This window comes from Cetorhinus maximus, chromosome 18, assembly GCF_964194155.1.
Source record: "Cetorhinus maximus chromosome 18, sCetMax3.hap1.1, whole genome shotgun sequence".
Lineage (NCBI taxonomy): Eukaryota > Metazoa > Chordata > Chondrichthyes > Lamniformes > Cetorhinidae > Cetorhinus > Cetorhinus maximus.
In genome coordinates this window covers 38,735,170-38,757,710 of record NC_135896.1, presented here as the reverse complement: position 1 = coordinate 38,757,710, position 22,541 = coordinate 38,735,170, and the positions used below count along the sequence as shown (strand labels likewise).

The 22,541-nt window shown below is 42.3% G+C and overlaps 1 protein-coding gene and 1 long non-coding RNA gene across 13 annotated transcripts in view; one reads left to right on the top strand and one right to left on the bottom strand.

Annotated features, from left to right (window-relative positions):
- The window catches only part of mark3a (MAP/microtubule affinity-regulating kinase 3a), a 220,291-nt gene extending 216,321 nt beyond the window's left edge, over positions 1 to 3,970 (bottom strand). For 6 of the 12 annotated variants that reach the window (XM_078562464.1, XM_078562465.1, XM_078562460.1 and 3 more), the window contains exon 1: positions 2,457 to 3,101. In XM_078562464.1, coding sequence (XP_078418590.1) covers positions 2,457 to 2,507 — 51 coding nt within the window. In that variant the 5' untranslated portion in view covers positions 2,508 to 3,101. Of the gene's footprint in view, positions 1 to 2,456; positions 3,102 to 3,645; positions 3,839 to 3,953 lie in introns of those variants that run through there. The other 6 variants (XR_013579461.1, XR_013579460.1, XM_078562462.1 and 3 more) reach the window with 4 other exon arrangements.
- Positions 3,130 to 14,363, top strand: LOC144693095 (uncharacterized). The gene is made up of 2 exons (XR_013579464.1): positions 3,130 to 3,287; positions 14,074 to 14,363. It is a non-coding gene; the product is annotated as an uncharacterized LOC144693095 (long non-coding RNA).
- Positions 14,364 to 22,541: the final 8,178 nt, after the last annotated feature.

Here is a 22,541-nt window from a genome sequence, read left to right as displayed (position 1 = left end):
ATGTGGAAAATGGAGATGGGCAAGGATGGCAAGGAGATATACAGGGTCTGCATAAAAGTTTCAACATAGAGGAAAAAGATGGTATCAGATGCAGGTGATGCTTTGGCAGCAAAAAAGTTGTCAATAAGGCACCCTGCTCCAACTCTCTCATGCTTACAGATATGTACAGTTTTCTAAACTTATCTTTCATAGGATGTAGCTGCCATTGGCAAGGCCTAATTGTCCTTGAACTGAGTGACTTGCTAGGCCATTTCAAGGACAGTTAGGAATTAACCACCTTGCTGTGGGTCTGGAGTCACAATGAGGCTAGATGAGGTAAGGATGGCAGATTCCCTTCCCTCAAGGACTTACTGAACCAGATGGGTTTTTTTATGATGATAGTTCCATGGTCACCATTAGTAAGACTAGCTTTCAACTCCAGTTTTAATTGAATTGAATTTAAATGTCATCAGCTGCCTTGGTGGATTTGAACCCATGTCCCGAGGACATTAGCCTGGGCTTCTGGATTACTAGTTTAGTGACATTACCACTCACCACTTTCTCCCCATGAGCTGCCATAAATTGGCCAAATTCACAAATAAAAACCTGTATCTTTATTCTTTGCCAGGTGATGCTGAGCACAGCCTCAGTCCGACAAAGTAACTCAAAATCGCATCAAGTAGCTTACTGGGGAATACATTGGATAATCTAAAACATCATCTCAGAAGGCTGAAAAAGGCCACTTAACTGGATGAATTGATACAGCCTAATATTACTATCCAGATATATTTAGATAAAATTAGTTAAAAGAGAAAGAATATTTGACAAAAGCTTTGGATGTAATTGTGAAAATTTACAAAACTTAAAAAGGGGAGATCTCCCAGTGTCCTAGCTAGCATTTACCACTCAAGCAGCATTACTAAAACAGGTTAGCTCATTATTTACCTCACCGCTGTTGGTAGGGCCTTGTTGGGACAAATCAGCTGGCACATTCCCCACATTACAAGTAACTACACTTCAAAAGCTGAACCGCTATGTATATAAAAATAGAGACACACACAATATACATATCCTAAACATACTCAACATAGAAAAACACTGCCAAAAAAATGATGTTTTCCTGCAAACTCTTTCAGAACAGACTTCAATGGTACACAAGATTATTTTTTTCAAAATTTCTATTTCTCTCCCCTTACACCATCACCTTAAATTAACCAAACCACTAGCAGCACCAGCAAATGTGTGATCTCAAATTACCTCCACTACTACCAATGATGGGCATTAAGTTAGCTCAGCTCTTGCCTCTCATTCAGGGTTGTGGGTTTGAGACCACTTTTTCCAAAGAGAGTTCCCAATGTCCTGCAAAACATTCATTCCACAACAACTCACTATGTAGTCACATTGATATTTGTGGAGCCTTGCTGTGTGCAAACTGCCTGTCACAAAACAAAGTGGCTATATTTCATAAGTAATTCATTGGCTGCACTTTGTCTCGAAAAGGTGAATACATGCATGGAAATTCTTCACCTCTGTATCATATGCCTCAATGTTCTCCAGACAAAATAAATTTGCAAGGACAAAACCTGTAATTGCATTCTTGGATGTTTTTGCACTTGAAACGGACAATTATAAACACCCATTATGCTTTACTCAATTCCTTGGTTATAACAAATGCCAAACTAGTTTATGCTAACAACGGAACCGATCACTAACATACTCAATGTCCCCTATGATCTTCAGCGTATAAAAGTAGCTTTTGTATTAACAGTGGAACTTGTTTTTAAAATCAACCTTCCAGCATGGTAATTAGTAATAGATCATCTTCAATTCTATGAGGGACTACACTGAAAGTATACAACTCCAAGTTTTTGTAATACCTTCTGATCGCCATACTAGTTGCAACAGGCAAGCTATCCTATTTTAAAAGATAAAGGCCAGTAGAAAAACTGTAGGGCTTTAAAAGTTTAGCTCTTAACTACTATACTGTTCCTTGATAAATACATTCCTTTTAAATAGGCTTAACGTGAAACCATGACAGGCATAATAATGAGCCACTGTTTTAAATAAACGGGTTCCTTTTCAATTCTTTTTAACTGTCAATCCCGTAAATGTGAACTAGCTGCTCGCTTGACACTCAACGAATTCAGTCAAATCTAACATCTCCGCGATGTTCCACCCCAAACCTGTCAGCTACCCCTTTGCCATGTTGACACAATGAGGGGTGTGGAAAGCAAAGACGCACAGAAACCAGCAGGATGTGAACTAGTTAAAACTGGACACCCAAATCCTCTCCAGAAAAGCTTTTCAAAAGAGCCCAACTGTTCCAGTTGACCGGCAGAACATTTGCAAACCACGGCCCCAAGTTCATTCCATGATCAAGGCCAAGTTGGACATTTAGTCTCTCAAGTTCACGGGGTGTACGATATTCCCATGTTCCCTCATCCTGGGTCTCTTTCACCCTAATAAAGATTACTTACATGCTCTGTTTCGCGTTCATTCACTGTTGGTAATGGCGTTCGAGTAGACATTTTGTTTTCTTTTCCTCCTAGTTTCAATTTAACACCGTTGCCCAAATAAATGTAGAAGACTCGGTTCCACAGAACATGAGGGGCGAAATGTTCACAGGCAATGGGCTGGCGACTGAAGTCGGGGCCCGGCGGATTGTAGTTATCTCGTACCCAGTGACATCCAGCAGCGTCTACACGCCTAGTAAAGCCGAATATCCTTTAGATCCGTCCACATTTTTCCAACATCTAGATAATGTGCAAAGAGATTTAGGAAATATTCAAGTGCATTGGCTTCCCAGCGCCGCCGATCGCCGAGCTCTACCGTCCCAGCAACTCACTTTGCCACAGCCTCAATAACAAGGCCCGGCTTCAGCGGCCAGCGCTCACCGGCCGCCGCCGCCACCGCCGCACAGCTTCCAGGCCCCGAGGGCTCCGGACGCGAAAGACTGGACGTTTCGGACGCCGCTCCTCGCCCTCTAACATGGAGACCGCGGGGCAGGGAGAGGGAGGCAGGGAGCGATGTCAGAGGCCGCCGGAGAGGAGGGAAGCCGAACCGGGGGGTTTGAGGGGAGGAGGAGGGGTAGGGAGGGGTGGGGTGGTAGGAGGAGGAGAGGAAGAGGAGGAGGAGGAGGAGGGGGGGGGGGGTCCGTGTGAAAATGGCCGCCCCGCTCCGCTCCGCTCCGACTGCTCGCCAAGCCCAGAGCAGTGGCAGGAAACGCGTCAGCCGCCGCCTACCCACCCACCGACCGGCTGCCGGGAGCGGAAAGGGCGGCTGGAGGCGGACGGCAGGCAGGGAGACAGGTGAGAGGGCCCGGGGAAGAGGGCGGAGGAGGCTGGGCCGGGACAGAGGGAGAGGGCGGAGGAGGCTAGGCCGGGGCCGCACTGCGTCAGGGGAAACCTCACACTGACAGGCAAATTAACCGAGTGAACACAGCCTGGCCCCGACCCAGAGCATCTCCCCCCCCCCACCTCCATACAACCTCCAGGAGAAGGGGGTGAATTCACAGAGAGACAGACATCGTCAGCCCCGGGGGAAAGGCCTCACTCCTAACTCGCCGGCGGTTTGGGACCAGCGGAGTTGTTCAGCGATGTGGACACACACTCGCCTCATTATGTGGAATTGCGGCTACATTTTCAAAAACTCTCCAAAGCCGGTTACCTTTTCTGTCCCCTCGCACCGCGCCCCCAGCACAGAAACCATAGATAATATACGTGTCATCGCTCCGCTTCCTGCCTTTCTTTCATCTACGCTTGTATCTGCTTGTTTTTTTTACTTTTTTTACAAAAATAAGTTGAGACGGAGTGTAAGTCCCTTTCAATCAACAGAGCTCAGTTGCATTCTCACTAAAATACTCATAAACAGACAACTATATTTTAAGCAAAAATTGATTAGACTCGCTGAATCGGGTCAGATTAGCCTTCTGCATTAAATATTCGTTTAATCCTACACTGTAAGATCTAGGTCACCTCTCGGTTGGTTCCTTTAAATGCTGAAAAACCCATATTACTCCAATTGGTCCGCATGCCTCAGTCGTCTTGACGCATGTTCTTCCTTGTATTACCTCTGACAAATCGCAATTATTTGATGCCTTTGACACAAGTGCTTCACAAGAGGCTGAATCAGCGAAAAGTGAAAACCGAGACAAAGAAGGAGAGATGAGGAGTGGTTATCAAAACCTGGGTCAAAGAGCTAGGCTTAAGGAAGGCCTTAAAGCATCAGAGGCGGTGGGGTCTTAGGAGAGATCACGGGGCCTCATGATGAGGTGAGGGAGTGCACCAAAGACCAGAGTCAGAAGAAGAGAAAGTTTTGGGGAGGTTGTGGGGCTTGAAAAGGTTACAGAGATGGAGAGGGTTGAGGCCATGAAGAGGTTTAAGATGAGGATGACAGTTTTAAATTAGAAGCATTTGAGTGACTGGGAAATAATGTAGCTCTCAAGGGCAGGGGTACTGGGTGAGTGGAATTTAGTGTAGAATAAGAAAAGGGTAGCAGCAGGGCTTTGGATGAGCTGAAGTTTTGGAGGATGGGAGGCTGCCAAGGGAGCGATGGAGTAGATCTGGAGGTGTCAAAGGCATTGCTGCCTCCAGGATTTGCATATCTGCCTCATTGGCAGGATAGCCAGAAAAGTACCAAAGGTGTAGCCTGATCAGAGAAATATACAGTTTGAGCACGACTCTTTCTGATTTTCACTCTACTGTTTGGGCTATATCATTCACCATTCTATATTTTGTTTTCTGCTTTGTTTTGGTTAGACATGTATCACTATTCCTTCATTATTGTTAGGCCAATGTCATTGCATTCCCTACCTAACACCATTGAGAGAGCATCATCATCATCACAAGGACTACAGTTCAAACTCTTTCGATTTATCAACAGTCACAGATTGCAACTCTTTCGAGTACAATCACAGTTCTTGGTTTCCGGGAGTGGGACATGAACCCACAACCTTCTGATTCAAAGGCGAGGGTGCTATGAACTAAGCCACAGCTGACACCTCCAGGACTACAGTTCAAGGAGAACAACCACAGGCTTCTCAGGGCAACTAGATATGAATCATAAGTGCAGCCTTCCCACAAAACAAGATTTAAAAAGACATATTGGACATTAAGTTTACTAAGATTGCTAGATCTTGTTCAACTTCATCCCTAATTATTTCAACACCATTCATGGATACTTACAGTGTCCATTTTTGTGTTCTGTGCACTTGCCTGCAATATATTTAGTCCAACATTGTCTACCCATTTATGTTTTGTTCAGTTCCAGATTTGTGTCTCCTACTTTGGTATTATGAAAATTTGACCAATTTGTAATGAGTTTCTGGTTCTCAGCCATTGATTTAAATGAAAAACGGTAGGGACTAAAATACTAATTCCAGCAGCTCTCAGCTTTCACATCATGCTACACAACTCATTAATTAGTGCCCACAGCTCACTACCCTTTGGCCACTTTTTAAAAATATATTTCCAAGATTTATCCTGAATTTCCAATACTTGAAACTTAGACATAACTAATAACCTTTCATATGGAACTTTCTTAAATTCTTTTTGGAAGATTAGAGACAGTGTACTATCTAATTAGATTATCAGTTGCTGAAAATAAATCAAGGAGATTATGGGGCAAGTTCTGAATCCTGATTGCTGTTTGCAGGCTTATTCAACCTCAAAATTTACTCTTGCTAATTGATTACATTACTTTATCTGGTATTGAACCAATCCAGATGAGTGCATAGTTGCCAAGAACTGTCGCCCATTTTAAAAATTGACACCACATTAGCCTGTTTTGCATCTGCTGGTGTACTGTGCTGTGTTCACTGACTGTTTTAAAGGGACCACCAATGCCTCACAAATCCCCTCCATTGTTTCTTTTGAACAATCATAAGGATGGCTGGCATAGGAAACAAAAATACCACATTGATGGAATGGGGCTGCTCTTGTAGGATTCAAGTAGCTAATGGTAGTTTACCCTTTACATAGCCCATGATGGGAGTGGCAAATGTTGATTAGTTGCGAAAGTGGAAATAGGTTCCATTTCCTACTCCTGACATTTAAGCATAGAAAAGGGAGAGGCGTAATAAATTGTTTTTTATAAAGCGTTAGTGATCATAACCACTAAATATGGTGTAAAATATTCTTTTAGCTCTATTGCAATCAGAATCACTGGCTGTCATGGTGCTTCATGCCTCAGCCAAGAAGATTTCAAAGTGTCAGAAGAACTTCTTTGTTAAAGTATCAACACAAGCTCCAATTTTAATTCAGGAATCAGACAGGCAGAGATCAAAGTGGGTGCTAAACTGTTCTGACCCTGGCAGAGAGAAGCACAAGTGATCTTAACTCATGGGCCTCATCAGCATGTCCTCAGTTTGTTGCCTATCTGAAACTAGTGGTAAATGGCAGTTGTCTGGCAGCAGGAGGCTTGCTCCGGGGACCAAAGGATCCTGGGGCAGGAGTGACTCAAACTTTCCTTGTGGAAAATCCTGCTCCTCTGACTCCACAAGGGAAGTGTAAAAAAAAGTTTTAAAACATCCTGTTTGGGCTTCCACTGGCACCGAATCTACTTCCCACTAGATTCACCTAGCAGGATGGCTGCAATGGCTTCCGCACGCAGGGTACTAGATAAACTAGTAGTCAGGTTCCCAATAATTTCATCCAATCTGAATAGTTTAAAGTAGGAGCTGTAGGTAAATGTCCTTCCCACCTACTCAGAAAAACAGTTTGAAATGGAACACTGCGATAAGGGAATGGAATGTCACTAGGTAAACCACCTAGCAATTTTAACTGTCTGCCTGCCCTGTTTGTGCTGAATGTGCATGGTTAAGGTTGCCCCTTTGGAATATTATGTTGGTACATATACCAATATGTCATACCAATATGTCATACATATTGGTATGAAAGCCGAGATGAAAAATTTGTTTATTCAAGAGATAATTTGATACGATAGAGGAATATAAGTTTTTAAAATTCTGAACAAATTTGCTAAAATCACCTCCTTTATTTGTTTCTATCTTGTGTGTGGGCTGTGAACACTTGCAGTTCTGTAAACTGTTCAACAATGCAACAAAAATCTGATCTTGCTTTCTGTGCCGAATACAGTTAGAGTTGAACTACAGCTCTCTACTAGGAAGTGCTCCATCTAGTGACCTGGCCAAGTGCTGTCAAAACTTGCACTATGAGGGGAAATAGGTTAGATTTTCAACATGCAGCTTGGAATCAAAACTGGCATCGCAGAAATACCGCCTGTTATAGAAACTATGCAAGTCTCATTTCAATGGGAAAATGATCCCTGCATCACCAGTTTTATGCCTGGATGGCAAATTGAAAATATACTGCCTGAATTCAAAATGAGCCTCAAGCAACCATCGTAAATGCATATTTGAACATAATTTAACTTAAGATATCTTATCACTGCCCCTCCCCTGGAGAGGTTACGCTATTGCCTAAGAATCTCATGGTGCCCAAGTCCCTTGAGGTTGATTTTTACCTTTGGATGACTAACTGGTGAAGTATGCCTGTTTTGACTTTGAAGATTCAGCCACAATTTTAGGAATGTAGGAGCAGGAGTAGGTCATTTAACCCCTAAAGCATGTTACGCCATTCAATGAGATCATGGCTAATCAGCAATATAACTTCTAGTCCCTTAATATCTTTGGTTAACAAAAATCAATCAATCTTAAATTTCAAATTAACAATCGATCTCGCATCAGTTGTTATTTCTTGAAGAGAATTCCAAATTTCTTCATCTTTTGTGTGCAGAAATGTTTTCCAATTTCACTCCTGAAAAATCTGGCTCTAATGTTTAGACTACACCCTTCGTCCTACCGTTACAACCAGCAGAAATAGTTTCTTTATATTTAATTTGTTCCCCTTAATACAAAGAACAAATACCTTGAAAACTTCAATCTAATTACCCCTTAACCTTATAAATTACAGGTAATACAACCTTGTTTTGCATAATACAAAAGCAAAATACTGCAGATGCTGGAAATCTGAAATAAAAACAGAAAGTGCTGGAAATATTCAGCAGGTCAGGCAGCATCTATGGAGAGAAACAGAGTTAATGTTTCAGGTCGATGATCCTTCATCTTATCATATCAGTCATCGCTTTTCAAGAGAGAAAAAACCCAGGGTACTCAGTCTTTCTTCGTACATTACTGTATTCCCTCAAGTTCTGGAATCAACTGTGTAGCCCTTCTCTGTAACTTCCCAAAACTGAATATACTTTATGAAGAGAGAGCAAAACTGCATGGAGTACTTGAAATGTGCCCTCGCCAGGTCTAAATAATGTTTAAAAATTACCTCTATGTATTGACATGTATACCCCTTGCTATGCATCCCAAAATTCTGTTTGCTTTTTTAACAGCTGGAGTACACGGCTGATAATGTCCTGTGAAGCACCTTGGAGCTTTTTATTATGTTAAAGGCACTATACAAACATAAGTTGTTGTCCTGCACCAATACCTCAAGTAAATTAACATTTAGCACAACATTCTCTCTGCCAAATCTCAGAACATTAAATTGTCCTTTTTAAATTGGCACTGCCATTTCTTCATCCACTGATCGAGCTTGTCAAGATCCTTTAGAATTTGTACACCTTGATATTCACCATTTGCCACTGCTTCCAATTTGGTATTGTTGCAAATTTGAATGCTTTAAACATGATTCTAAATTAAGGGTCTCAAACTTTTCGCTTCCACAGACTACCTGTAACAGAACAAAGTATTATTTTCTGTATAAAAATTAAACAATTTATTATTACTTTTGTTTTATTGACTTAATGTGATACTTATTGCTGGTGCTGAGCAACAGTTCTGCCAAGACATGGAGGTAGAAATTAAAAATGTATCCGACTATTGCGTGCATTTACAACAAATTTCCCAGTACTTTTAAAATTATCTTGCAATGCAAGAAATGGGTTGCCTCATGCCATTAGGCATTGGAGACTCCAACTAACATGGGTTTGGACCTTATGTAATACCCTATTATGTAGAACAGAGTGATCAACATTTGAATAAAAGCAAAATATTGCAGATGCTGGAAATCTGAAATAAAAACAGAAAATGCTGGAAAAACTCAGCAGGTCTGGCAGCATCTGTGGAGAGAGAAACAGAGTTAATGTTTCAAGTCTGAATGACTTCTTCAGAGATCAACATTTGGAATTGATTTTCAGACAGAGGAGGAGAGGTGAAAACCCTAGAATGCAGAAATGAGGGCGGAAGGAAGGGTAAAGTAGTCTGGATGATCAAACTAAAATGGCTTTCTTCATCACTAAGTATCTTATGATCTTACTGCTGTTTTTCTGTTAAGAGCTGGAGCTCTTTTGATCTTGGTTACACTGCTGTTCTACAACAACATTGAAAAATGCTTACTAAAACCTGTGTAAAGTTCGGTGCAGATTTGACAAAGTATAAATACTCATGGGTATATTAGTGTTGTCACTTGAATTATTTAGCAAATGGTATCAAATAATTTCATAAATATTCTACTTAGGATACAACACTTTGATGTGTAATGTTCTTTATTTTACCACTTCAAATTGCTCCCAAAATCAGTCACTTTAACATCCTGTTTTTTGCCGTCTCAAAGTGCCCTCTGCAGACACAGTTTATCAAGTATTTTGTTTAATTGTACTGTTGGATGCTTCTTAGTCATAATATAAAAATAAATTGTACATACATATAGCAGCATTATTCTATTTTGAAATCCTGGTGACTTCTGTATACTCTATCTTCAGATGATATCTGATCAAGGGGAGGCACTGGGGTTGACTGAAGGAGCAGCTGTTTCATTTGAATCATGTATTTACAGCAGGTACAGTAGCAAATGAGGAAGAGACGAGGGCTCCAACTACATTGGAAAGCTCACAGATGCACCACCATCTCAAGACACTGCTTCACTTTATTCTAGCGCACACTAAATCAGTGCAGAAACACTCACATCAGTGGACTTTGTGCCACCCATTCTACATGTGAAACAATCAGGTGAGCACTGCACAGATGCGCAGGAGGAAGGAACAGTGATAGTGGCAGCTGCAGCCACTTCCTCTTGGAGGAGCAAGGAGACACACAGTGATTCTCAGCACCATGCAGATGGCGAACCTTGAGTGTCGTCAGCAAAGCAGCAGATGGCTTCAGCAGCAGTGTCAAATGTGTGAACATCTGTCAAATTTTCCAGAGGCAGTGAAGTCCCATGTGCAAATGATAGAGGTGTCCATCCATGCCATAAGTGCTGCCAATTCTCTGACATGTGAGTGCATTGCATCCTCCATTGAGTAAGTGGCAACACTTATGGAGAGATACATGGAGTTTGCCACCGTGGATACAGGGGGTGCAGACCTCTATAGCATAGCCCCATCTATGAGATCTCTGGAGCTACCCAACCAGGGGGGAACATGTGGAGATGAAAAGGTAGATGTGGGCAGGCTTAAGGCAATGGGGAATCCCCTCAAGGTGCTTAAATCATTGAAGGTGGATTCTCGGCCCCTTTGATAGTGACACCAAACTGCATGCTGGTCTAATAACTGAGGTGGCCCCTGCACAGATATAAGTGGCCCCAAACATTCTGGGCCCCAGTAGGGTTCAGGCACCCAAAGGACACACCATAGCATGAAAGCTGCACTCTCAACAACTCCAGGCACATGGAGAGCACCCCAGGGAAGTTACTGTAACAAGCGCCTAAATGCATGGTTTAGCATTTAAGGTTTCACTAGGTGATAATTTGTTAAAAGCAGAAGGCATTAATATTTAACATTTAAATGTTTTGACATTCAATGTATAATGACGTGTAGTTATTTTTGTGCACAAGTTGGCTGTGCCCATATGTAGAATTAAATACATGAACGGTCTGTGAAAATGAGCACATCATGAAAACCTGTGTTGACAGAAGATCTTGCCATACAGTATTGACGGATACAGACAGATGGTAAAGGCCTCTTATGAAAGGTCAGCAAGGCTGCCTCTGGGAGAGAACTTCTTGGTTCGATTGCCCCTGTTCTCATGTGAAATGTCAGCTGATCACAGAGTCATGAGTCTCCCTGCCATGCATGTCACTGCAAAGTGAGCTGGACCTCACAGCACCATCTTCACTGGCTAGTACTCTCTTGAGGTGTCTCATGCTCATCCTCTACTGAGGATGCTGTCGCTCAGTATCTTTCTCTGGCTCCAACTCTACTCCCCTCTGGAGCACCAGTTGTACAATGCAGATGATAATGGTTCAGGATACCCTTGACGTTGCATATTGCAGGGCTCCCCCAGATCTATCGAGGCATCTGATGGTGGCCCTTGTAGTCATACGGTAACAGTTGTACGTATCCTCTGTCTGTGTGTTGGGGTTGCGTACAGGGGTCAGAAGTCATGTCTTCAGTGAATGCCCACCAATTCTGCCACTAAGGTGGCCTAGACAATTGGAACTGTCCAATAGTTGTGGCAGCTTTCCGGAAAACTCGCACAAACTGCATGATCTGCTTACAGTGGTTGCAGACCACTTGAACATAGAGGGAATGGAACCCTTCCCTGTTTACAATAGTGCTTGGCTGCTCTGAGGGAGCCTTGATAGCTATGTGCATACAACTGTCTGTACCTGAGGAAATCCAACCGTGGCCCTGAAGCCGACTGCCGTCTCGGCCTGACTGGTTGCAACTTGATATACTTCAACCTGATGGTACATAGCATCAGCAACCTCCTTAATGCAGTGACGGGCTGCTGACTGAGAGATACCACATAGATCTCCAAACAATCCCTGGTACAAGCCATAGATGAAAATGTTGAGTGCCAACCTCACTTTAACACAACAGGCATTGGGTGTCCGCCACTTCCCAGTGTCATCAACTCCAGAGCTCAGCCACCATCTGCCTAGAGAGCCTTGGTCTTCATAGACATTCGCGCTGTGACATCTCCAGAGCTCAGTCACCACCTGCCTAGAGAGCCTTGGTCTTCATAGACATTCGCGCTGTGACATCTCCATGAAGCTGAGCTGTCTTGAGTTGGGTAGCACCTTCTGCAACCATGAGGCTCTTTCCCCCATGCACTCTCCTCCTCCACTTCCAATGACTTCCCCAACCTGCTGGAGCTCCCCTGGCTGCTGCACAGGTGCTCCATGTGGCTGATTTCCCATCTGTGTGCCACTGTCCACCTTACTGGAGGAGTCAAAGTCTAAAAGCATTGACCCCATAACCAAATGATGCCTCCACTGTGATGACCCTGACGCTTTCAGAACCTTGTCCTGCCTCCAGTGGCTGCCGTGGTCCTGAGAGACAAATTTCCACCAGCAGCACTTCACTATGGCCCAACACTCTGCAATGCCTCCAATCATGTCTCTTCTTCGTGATACAGCCTGCAGACAGCTTCACAGTATTGCTGCTAATTCCTGCATAACTCAACTGCTGCTCAGATCTCGTTTCCTTTGAGTAGGCAAGACTCTGAGCCTCAGAGTATCCTGTGTGTCATTTGTAAAATCAGAAAAAAATAGAAGAATATCTGACAATTGGCTGTTTAACAACCTTTATTCCCTGACCGCCTCTGAGGAGTCTGCCACTGATCCATCCTTCCACTTGCATCTCCTGAAGTTGGTCGGTGGCGGGATGCACCAAGGAGCCGGCCCCTAGCTTCAGCCCAATAAAATTATGCCGAAGCTTCTTAAAAATGTTAACAGGTTTTATGATACTTTAGATGATATTTTAGGAGAAAAAAACAGCAACTATTGAGAAAAATTCTTCTGAGACAATTGACCCTAAATATTAGGAGGGTATGGAATTGTCACATTACAAATGAGGATCCTTGGCTTTATAAATAATGGCCTAGAGTACATAAGTCAAAAAGCTAGAACATTAGTTCAGGCCCAGCTGGTGTATTGCATCCAATTCTGGGCACCGCACTTTAGGAAGGATGTAAAGGCTTTGGAGAGGGTATCAAAGAGATTTACTACTACAGTTCTAGAAATAAGGGATTTCATGAGGGTGATGAAATGAGGGGAGACAGGAGAAGTTGGGAATGTTCTCCTTAGAGCAGAGAAGGCTCAGAAGAGATTTGACAGAGCTGGAGCTGTTTAAAATCATGAAGGGTTTAAATAGAGTAAATAAAGAGAAACTGTTTCCTGTGGTGAAAGGGTCAATAACAAGAGGGCACAGATTTAAGGGGTCTGGCAAATGAAGCAGAAGCAACACGAGGAAAATCTTTTTTTACCCACTGAGTGGTTAGGATTTGGAATGCACTGCCTGATAGGGTGATAGATACAGATTCAATAGTATCCTTCAAGAGGGGAATGGATAGACTTGAAGGAGAGAAAGTTAAGAGATATGGGGAAAAGCAGGGGAGTTGGGAAAGAGCCTGCACAGATTTGAGGGCCAAATAGCCTCCTTCCATGCTGAATATTTATGATTCGATGGTGATTTGTATTCAACTGGGATGGATTATGAGAGTCTTGCTCTAACCACTCGAGCATTGAGCATTCTGTTTGAATGGACTTTCCTAAACCTTACTTGAGAACATGTTGCAATGGGTTTTTGGGAGGCTCAACAGGGAGTAATAGTGCCACATAAAGGTCTGAAGTTGACCAGCCAGGATGGGGAGCAAGAACACATATTGACAAACAGGAGCGTATTGGTGGCCAATAATAGGTGAAAGATGACTAGCAGAGGTAGAAATCTAGGCACTAGGGAATAGGCCACTGAGTATGCGATGGAAAAAACAAAGCAGGAGAACTGGCTGGAGATAAACAGGTATTGGCGGAGCTGAATTACAGGGGGAAGAACTGGCCAAGATTCCCATTGGAAATGCATAGACTTCAGAATGATTTCATAAGAGGTATACAAAATTGTTCCTTAAGAGGCTACTTTACCTAGATGGGTTAGGGTCGATCAGAGGTCAATTGAATATGCAATGTAACAGTAGGGCTAGGTTACATGTTGGACAGCTCTTCCAGATTAGATTACTAATTTGAGTAGCTGGATGTGTGTGCTGGTGGGTATAATTGTGACACTCCAGGCTAGGCTCAGTGGACCAGCTGGTCTTTTCCTGCTTATTCATTTTATGTTGTATGGCATAATCATGATCACTTGATGCATACATCACACTGAAGAAAGGCTTTCTGTTTCCTGCAGCTGAAGGGGGATGATGATGAAGATAAAGATGGAGCAGGGGGAGGTGTGAGGCTTGCCCTTCCCCACAGCCTGAGGAGGGCTTACAGGAAGGAGGGAACATAGATCAGGACAGCCAGCAGCCAGAGAAGGAAGCACTCAACTGCTTCTACAAATAACTTTTAATGAGTTCTGATAAGGGGTCATCAGTCTAAAACATTAACTCTCTCTCTTCACAGATGCTGCCGGACCTGCTGAGTATTTCCAGCATTTTGTTTGTATTATACAAATAAAAGTTGACGTGACAAATAAAATCGGTTTGTATCTGCCTGTTTTCTCCCAACACTCAAAAAGTCACTCCCTGTCCAAGACTTCCGTCAATTTCTTCGAGACAGATGTCTAAAGGTTCCCCCATCATCATGCTACTTCCAAAAGCTGCAAGTATATATGGAAATGAAATCAAAATCATGTTTATTTCTGAATCAACATTCACCCAAAGATGCCAGAAAATCTATTCAACTTACTTACAACTGAATAAAAGCATTTATTGAGTTAGAGCAAGTAAGTTAGCTTCCACATTCAGAAAGCTCTTCAAAGAACTAGCAAAGAGATTGAGCAGTGGTTTTTTTGGAAAATATCCATGTTTCAGTGAATCAGCTATTCCAAAGGGATCACTTTTAAGCCGCCTCTCGAGATGGCAAAGGGGTGCCTATGTCTGAAGTTCCTTCATATGCATGGATTGGAGAGGTTGGTGTGATGTCTTTAGAGAAACAGTGAGATGCAGGATCGCTCCTTACAGCCCAATCTTACTGGACAGAAATTCTCAAGATACCACTGTTTAGTGTTGTCACAGATAAAATAGTCCCTGTAGGTTTTGGAAGCTTGTTAGAAGTGTCCTGTTCAAAGCATCTGTTGCGGCACTGTTAGCTCCTACTCTGGAACTCAGAAATCTCCAGGAGCATTAATGTCTCCAATGTGTTCTGCAGATTATGTGCAACTTCATGCAATGTTTTGCAGATGCAGGTAGTGGAGTCCTCTCACTTATTCATCATCTCAACTAATTGACTGGAAACCATCTGTACTGGTTCTACACAAAATCAATGCCCTAATCATTGATCATTTAAAGACTGGATCCTTGTCATTTAGTCCCTAGACACCTGAACCAAAGCAGTCAACTCTCTACTCTTTGTGGAGGAATGGCACATTCCCTTTTCCTTAATCTCACTAGTGCCCTCTATACATCCAGTGAAAACCATTATGATTCTTTAACTCCTTCCTCGTAGTTGGATTTCTGCGGGCTGGAACTCTAATAAGTGTATTTGCATGAGAGAGTTCTTGTTTGTCACATTGAGGCGAAGATGACCATGTTCATCACCCATGTGTTTGGTAGGGTTCCAGTGGGTACATAGGTGACTGCTAAGGCTGATCTGTGCCCAGAAGGTTCTCCTGCAAATAGTACAGGATACTGCAGGTAATTTGAGATTTGGACGAGTTGCTGGTTCGGGATTTTCTCTCCGCCTCTGATATGCAGCTGCTTTCGAAGGAGACCATACTTTTTTTTCATTTGGTTGCACCAGGTGCAGCGATCCTGGGCGAGCTTCTCCCAGGACTTGAAATCGATATCAAACTTCTAAGTGAAGGCTTCAGGAGTGTCTTTGTAGTGCTTCCTTTGACCACCATGAGCACCCAGTCTCAAGCTCTCCAAAGATGATTTGCTTTGATATGCGAGTGTCAGGCATTCTGACTACATGACCAGTTCTGCTCAGTTGTGATTGTCTCATTATCATGTGGATGTTTGGCATGGCAGCTTGGGTGAGCACCTCAGTATCTCATATTTTGACCTGCCATCTGATCTTCTTCAAAGACAGCTCAAGTGAAAATCGTTGAGCTTCTTGGTATGATGCAGTACACAATCCAAGTCTCGCATTCGTAGAGCAGAATGGACAGGAGAATTGCTCTATGAACTGTTAATATGGTAGGCAGACTTAGTCCTGTTTGTTCCCAGGCTGATGTTCAAAGTCTGTCAAAGGATACACTTGCTTTAGCAATTCTTACATGCATCTCATCATCAACATAGATAGGTTATCAGAGTGTGTTGCTGAGATAAGTGAACTTATTCACTGCTGACAGATTCTGGTCATGGACTGAAACCTTGGTTTGAGATAGGGCTTTCCTGGAGCAGGCTGGTACATTACTTCAGTTTTCTTTGTGCTGCGTAGAGCCAAAGTTGTCACATGCATTGGGAAACAGCTCTGAACTAGCAGCTAGTGCACAGTCATTGGCAAACATGAAATTGCCAAGTATGTCCTTGGAGACCCTGATCTTTGCCTGGAGTTGTCTCAGGTTGAGCAGCTTTCTGTCCACATGATATCTGATTTTGATGCCAGCATCACCATCAGGGAAGGCATTGGAGAGCATAGTGGAGAAAAACATGGAGGATTGGTACTAGCATGCAGCCCTGTTTAACTTCATTAGTGGCTGAGAATGAGTCAGAAGACTCACCATCATCCAGAACACATGTGAGCATGCTGTCATGGAACTATCGAACCATTGTGATGAATTTCTCAGACAACCAAATTTCCCCATTCCCTTCCAAAGGCCTTCACAGCCAACTGTGTCAAAAGCCTTGCTTGATCAGGTCAACGAACATGGTTCTTGGCATTTCTCCTGGAGTTAACTACAAACATCATATCAGTGGTTCCTTGATCTTTTCTGAAAGTGCAGATTCTGGCATCAGATCCTGGTCACAGTAAATGGTTCAGAAAGATTCTGGTGAAGATTTTACCGACAATGGAAAGGAGTGAGATTCCGCTATGATTGTTCAGTTTTTTTCCACGTGTACAGGTAGACAACCAAGGCATCTTTGTATTCTTGCGGAAGCAAGTTGACTGAGAGTTTGGTGAGCTTCTTGAACAGGCATTGACCTCCAACCTTGCAGAGCTCAGCTGGGATATCATCAGCTCTAGGAGTTTAGCCGCTAGTCATCATTTCTACCAGGATGGGAGGATCAACATGAGGGCAGTTGATGGCAGCCTTGTTGATTGCCTTTTCATTGATGGATGAAGGCTGATTGAGAATGTGGTTAGTGCTTTGTCTATCTTTCTAGAATGTGGGCTTTTTCTGTGAGCAGTGTTAACCTGATGGCACCGAGGATTGGTGATGAACTAGAAAATTGGGAATTACTGATGAAATGGCAGCAGCTGAAGTTGTGCCATCAGATTCCATCTGGAAGTGATAGTGTCATTGGAGTGGCTGGCCTCTTCCTGCTTTGACATTTCTTTCCTCCCCTCCAGTTAGGGGACTGATAAAGTTTGCTGGACTGATCATGCTTGCTGACAAAACAATTTTTTTTTCTTCCGTGGGCATCGCTGGCAAGGCCAGCATTTGTTGTCCATCCCTCATTGCCCTTGAACTGAGAGGCTTGCCAGGCCATCTTAGAGGGAAGTTAAGAGTCAACCACATTACTGTGAATCTGGGGAAAGTAAGTGGTGAAGAGGACACAGAGGTTGCAGAGGGAGGTTGGGTGAGTGGGCAAGAACATGGCAGATGAAATATAATATAGCAAAGTTGAAGTTATTCACTTTGGTAGGAACAATAAAAATAGAATATTTTTTGTTTGGAGAGAGGCTGGGGAATATTTGCATTCAGAGGGTCCTGGATATCCTTGTACACGAATCACAGGTAACATGTGGGCACAGTTAATTAGGAAGGCAGATCTATTAGCTTTTTGTCACAAAGGTATTGAGTATAGGAGTAAAGCAGTCTTACTATAATTATGCAGGGCACTGGTGAGGCCACACTTATGAGTTGTGTGCAGTTTTAGTCTTTTTACCCAAGGATGGATTAATAATTGCCTAGAGCTAGTGCAATAAAGGTTCACTAGATTGGTTACAGTAAAGAGAAGATTTTCTTATTAGGACTGAGTAGACCAGGCCTATAATCGCCTGGAGTTTAGAAGAATGAGAAGTGATCTAATTGAAACATAAAAGTTCCTAAGGGGTTGAGGGGGTAGATGCTAAGAAAATATTTCCCCTGGCTGGTAAATCTAGAACACAGGGCCACAGTCTCAGAATAAGGCCATTTAGGGCAGAGGAGAAGAAATTTCTTCACTCAAGAAGCTGTGAATCTTTGGAATTCTCAGTGCAGAGGTCAGCTGATGATTTTGGGGGTACTGAGGAGACTGAGGGATAGTACCAGCATTCATTGCTCATCCCCAATAGCCCTTGAACAGAAGGTGAGCCACCTTCCTGAGCTGCTGCATTTCAGATGATGTAGGTATACACCACTATGCTAATGGGGTATGTGGGAAAGTGTGGTTATTTTTAAAAGCCATTAAACTTCTAAGTGGCGATACTCAGACTTGGATATACTCATACAGGAAACAAAGATACCCATGCGAGGGAATTGGAGTATAAGAGTAAAGAAGTCTTGCTACAATTGCACATGTTCCCCTCTAGTTGGGTAGCTCCAGAGATCTCATGGATGGGGCTATGCTATAGAGGTCTGCACCCCCTGTATCCACGGTGGCAAACTCCATGTATCTCTCCATAAGTGTTGCCATTTACTCAATGGAGGACATAATGCACTCACATGTCAGAGAATTGGCAGCACTTATGGCATGGATGAACACCTCTATCATTTGCACATGGGACTTCACTGCCTCTGGAAAATTTGACAGATGTTCACACATTTGACACTGCTGCTGAAGCCATCTGCTGCTTTGCTGACGACACTCAAGGTTCGCCATCTGCACGGTGCTGAGAATCACTGTGTGTCTCCTTGCTCCTCCAAGAGGAAGTGGCTGCAGCTGCCACTATCACTGTTCCTTCCTCCTGCGCATCTGTGCAGTGCTCACCTGATTGTTTCACATGTAGAATGGGTGGCACAAAGTCCACTGATGTGAGTGTTTCTGCACTGATTTAGTGTGCGCTAGAATAAAGTGAAGCAGTGTCTTGAGATGGTGGTGCATCTGTGAGCTTTCCAATGTAGTTGGAGCCCTCGTCTCTTCCTCATTTGCTACTGTACCTGCTGTAAATACATGATTCAAATGAAACAGCTGCTCCTTCAGTCAACCCCAGTACCTCCCCTTGATCAGATATCACCTGAAGATAGAGTATACAGAAGTCACCAGGATTTCAAAATAGAATAATGCTGCTATATGTATGTACAATTTATTTTTATATTATAGATCTACTTGACTGAGAAGCATCCAACAGTATAAACAAAATACCTGATAAACTGTGTCTGGAGAAGGCACTTTGAGACGGCAAAAAACTGTGCTGAGTTTTGATTTCTTTATCCAAGGAAAAATGTATTTACCTTGGAGGCAATACAGCAAAGGTTCACTAGATTGATCCTTAGGCTAAAAGGGTTGTCTGATGATGAGGCGCCTAGAAAATTGGTACTATTTTGTCTGGAATACAGAAGAATGAGGTGATCTCATTAAAACATACAAGATGTGCTAAAGGAGCTTGTGATAGGGTCAACAAGTGGTTTTCCCCCCAGATGAGGAAGTTTAGAACACAGGCACACTCTCAAGATAAGGGGTGTTTAGGATTGAGATGAGAATTTTTTTTCCCCCCACGCAGGAGTTTGAGAATCTTTGGAATTATGTACCCCACAGATTTGTGGATGCTCTATTGCTTATTGTATTTATGGCTGATATATCCTTTGATTCCCTGAGACACCAAACATCTGAGTGGGTGGGAAAGTGGAGTGATCAGCCACAATTCTACTGAATGCTGAGGCAGGCTTTAGGTACCTTATTGTCTACACCTACTCTTATTTGAGGCTATACTAGGTGCACCAATTGCTAGATTAATTCTGGTTCATTACTCAGTGAAGGAAGATGTGGGGAAGTGTAACCATATAATTAAACTTGATAAGTTTGAGAAGGATGGAGAGTCACAAACCAGGGCTTGAAGGTAGACTTTGAAGGAATAAAAATAAATTAACAGTTCATCCAGTTTACTGTAGTGAATGGGTAAAACTTGTGAAACACTCAAAAGTGTGTGATACAATATAAATACAAAACCAGCACAATGACAAGTTGAGCTTTTGCCTTTTGAGGAAACAATCATAGTGGTAACAGTATCTGGCTGTGATAAAAGGGCACACAAACAAGAAAACTGGAAATTCCGATTCCATGGCACTTTTCAAAGTGTTCTCTTGGTGACTTGTCGCACGTTTATCCTTCCACCAATATTAAATATTTACTTATTATTGCATTGCTGTTTCGGGACCTTGCTGTGTGCAAAATGTTTTTACAATACAAAAGCCAGTGACAACTTCCAAAACTAAGAACTACACTCAGGATTCATGGGTAGGATGGGGACAATCACATTAAACCTTTTGTGTTCTATTTCTTAGATGAATTAGTGTACTAGGCAGAAGCAAACTTAGGCTAAAGGATATGATGTAGTAGTTATTAGAAGCTAACTATAACAAAAGCACAATTGGAGATTTTAAAAAAACCCCATTGCCTGCAATAGTAAGGACAGGTAAACTAGGGAAATAGAAATAGATTAAAAACAGTATTGCCGCAATAAAAAATGGATTTCAACATGGGTGATCAGGTAGTGGAAACTGTGGCAAAAAGAAGTGGCTATAATGGGAAGCTCAAATTAGATGGCTAACAAATTTCTTAAATGTATTCCAGAACAATGTTTCAAACCAGCAAGACAAGGCCACACTTAATTTAGTAAGTAACGAAGCAAAATTAGATCTCAACCTGTCAGCAAGGGACTAACTTGCAACGTGACCACAACTTAAGTGTTGTAGACTAAGGTTTTTAATTTAAGGCATGCTTCAAAGGCAAGAGAAACAAATCAGTAAATGGAGTTGAACTATTGATGGATAAACCTACAGTGAAAAGAAGCAAAGTTTTTGGTATAAATCAAAACCAGTATATACCCATAATGTCTTCACGATATGTACTCAAGTACCAATGTTTTTAACAAGGTAAGAGACATCAGGCTAAAAGGAAATCCAGCAGGTTTTAAAAGCGACATTGTAATAAAGGAAATGAGGCACAATGAGAAATATGAAAGCAACATGCAAGTATTAACACAATTTTAAAATGTTAAGGATAAAGTGAAATGTGGGTGCATGGAAGATACAGCCTAGACTAATGGATGAGAAAATGTCAGGCTTACGAGTGTTTTGCATCTCATTTCACACTGGAGGGGACAAAATTTCAATGGTACAAAGGAAAACTAAGAAAATGAGTAACCATGGATAGCTTACGTTTGGCTAATCATTGAGAGTTATTTAAAATTTTAGACATGTATAACCAAGCTTTCACAAGATCCTCAAAATTGAAGCACAGAATTGGGCATATAGTTTGATAATCCATTGTCAATTTCAGACATAAATCTAATTGGCAAGATATGACAAGTAGTGTTGCTCATTTGCACTGGGGCTACAACTTTTCACGTTGACTTGGACGCAAATTCAGATTGTGCAGGTGAAACTAAAGAGGCACAGGTAAATTATGTAGGCAGGAGCAAGAAATTACAAAGGAATAAGTAAGAGGACCTCACTGTGGCAGATGGAGATTAACATGGGGAAAGTGAGGTCACTCACTTTGGATGAAACTTTTTAAAAGTTAGATATTGAGCTGAGGAACAAAAAGGATTTGGGTATCACATGCACAAAAAAAAAAATCAAAGCTGGTACACAGCATAGAAGGGTGCAAAAATCAAAGTATATAAAGTGGAGCCTTCAACAGATTCCAATGCTGTGGCATTCTGGGAACGAGATTTCAGTAAAAAGCCTCAAAAGTGTAGATTTAGAATGATAGGATATTAAAAAGGTTAAATTCCAAAGCCAGGTTGTGGAACAGAATATGGGAGGAGCAGCTAATAAAAGCATTAAAAATGGTAAAAGGGTTCAACAGGGCTCATGCAGAGGTGTCATTTTCTCTGGAGGAAATTTGATAGAGCTCTTTCTCTCTCTCTCCCCCCTCACCCCTGCCAAAAGGCTGTAAGAAGCTAGATTAAAGAAACCATCAATAATTTGTTAGGCAAGGGTATAACAGGATATGGTGAAAAGGTGGATAAACATCAAGTAAATACAACTTAGCCAGTCAAATTTGATAAAACAAGATCAGGGAGTCAAATAGTCTACTTCTGTTCCTACAGAGTTGTTCTGACAGCAACCTTGTAGGATAAAAATGGGAGGTATAAATATGGAACTACATAGCTACAAACAGCAAAGATTAGGGTTGAAGCACTCAAGTCATTATTCAAAGTGATCTTGCCTACTGTATGTTTAACAATTACAAGTTTTATGTATAGATGTAAATCAGAAATTACCAGCTGCAGGTAGCAGACAATCCAGGCAGCTTTGCTTAGATTAAGGCCATGACTTCTTTAGGCATTTAAAAAATGAGTTCCAAGATCTATACTATATAACAGACATAACAACTAATGTGCATCTGTCCCTGGTTGTTGGGGGGGGGGGGGGGTGGGGGGCAGCACAGCACGCAGAGG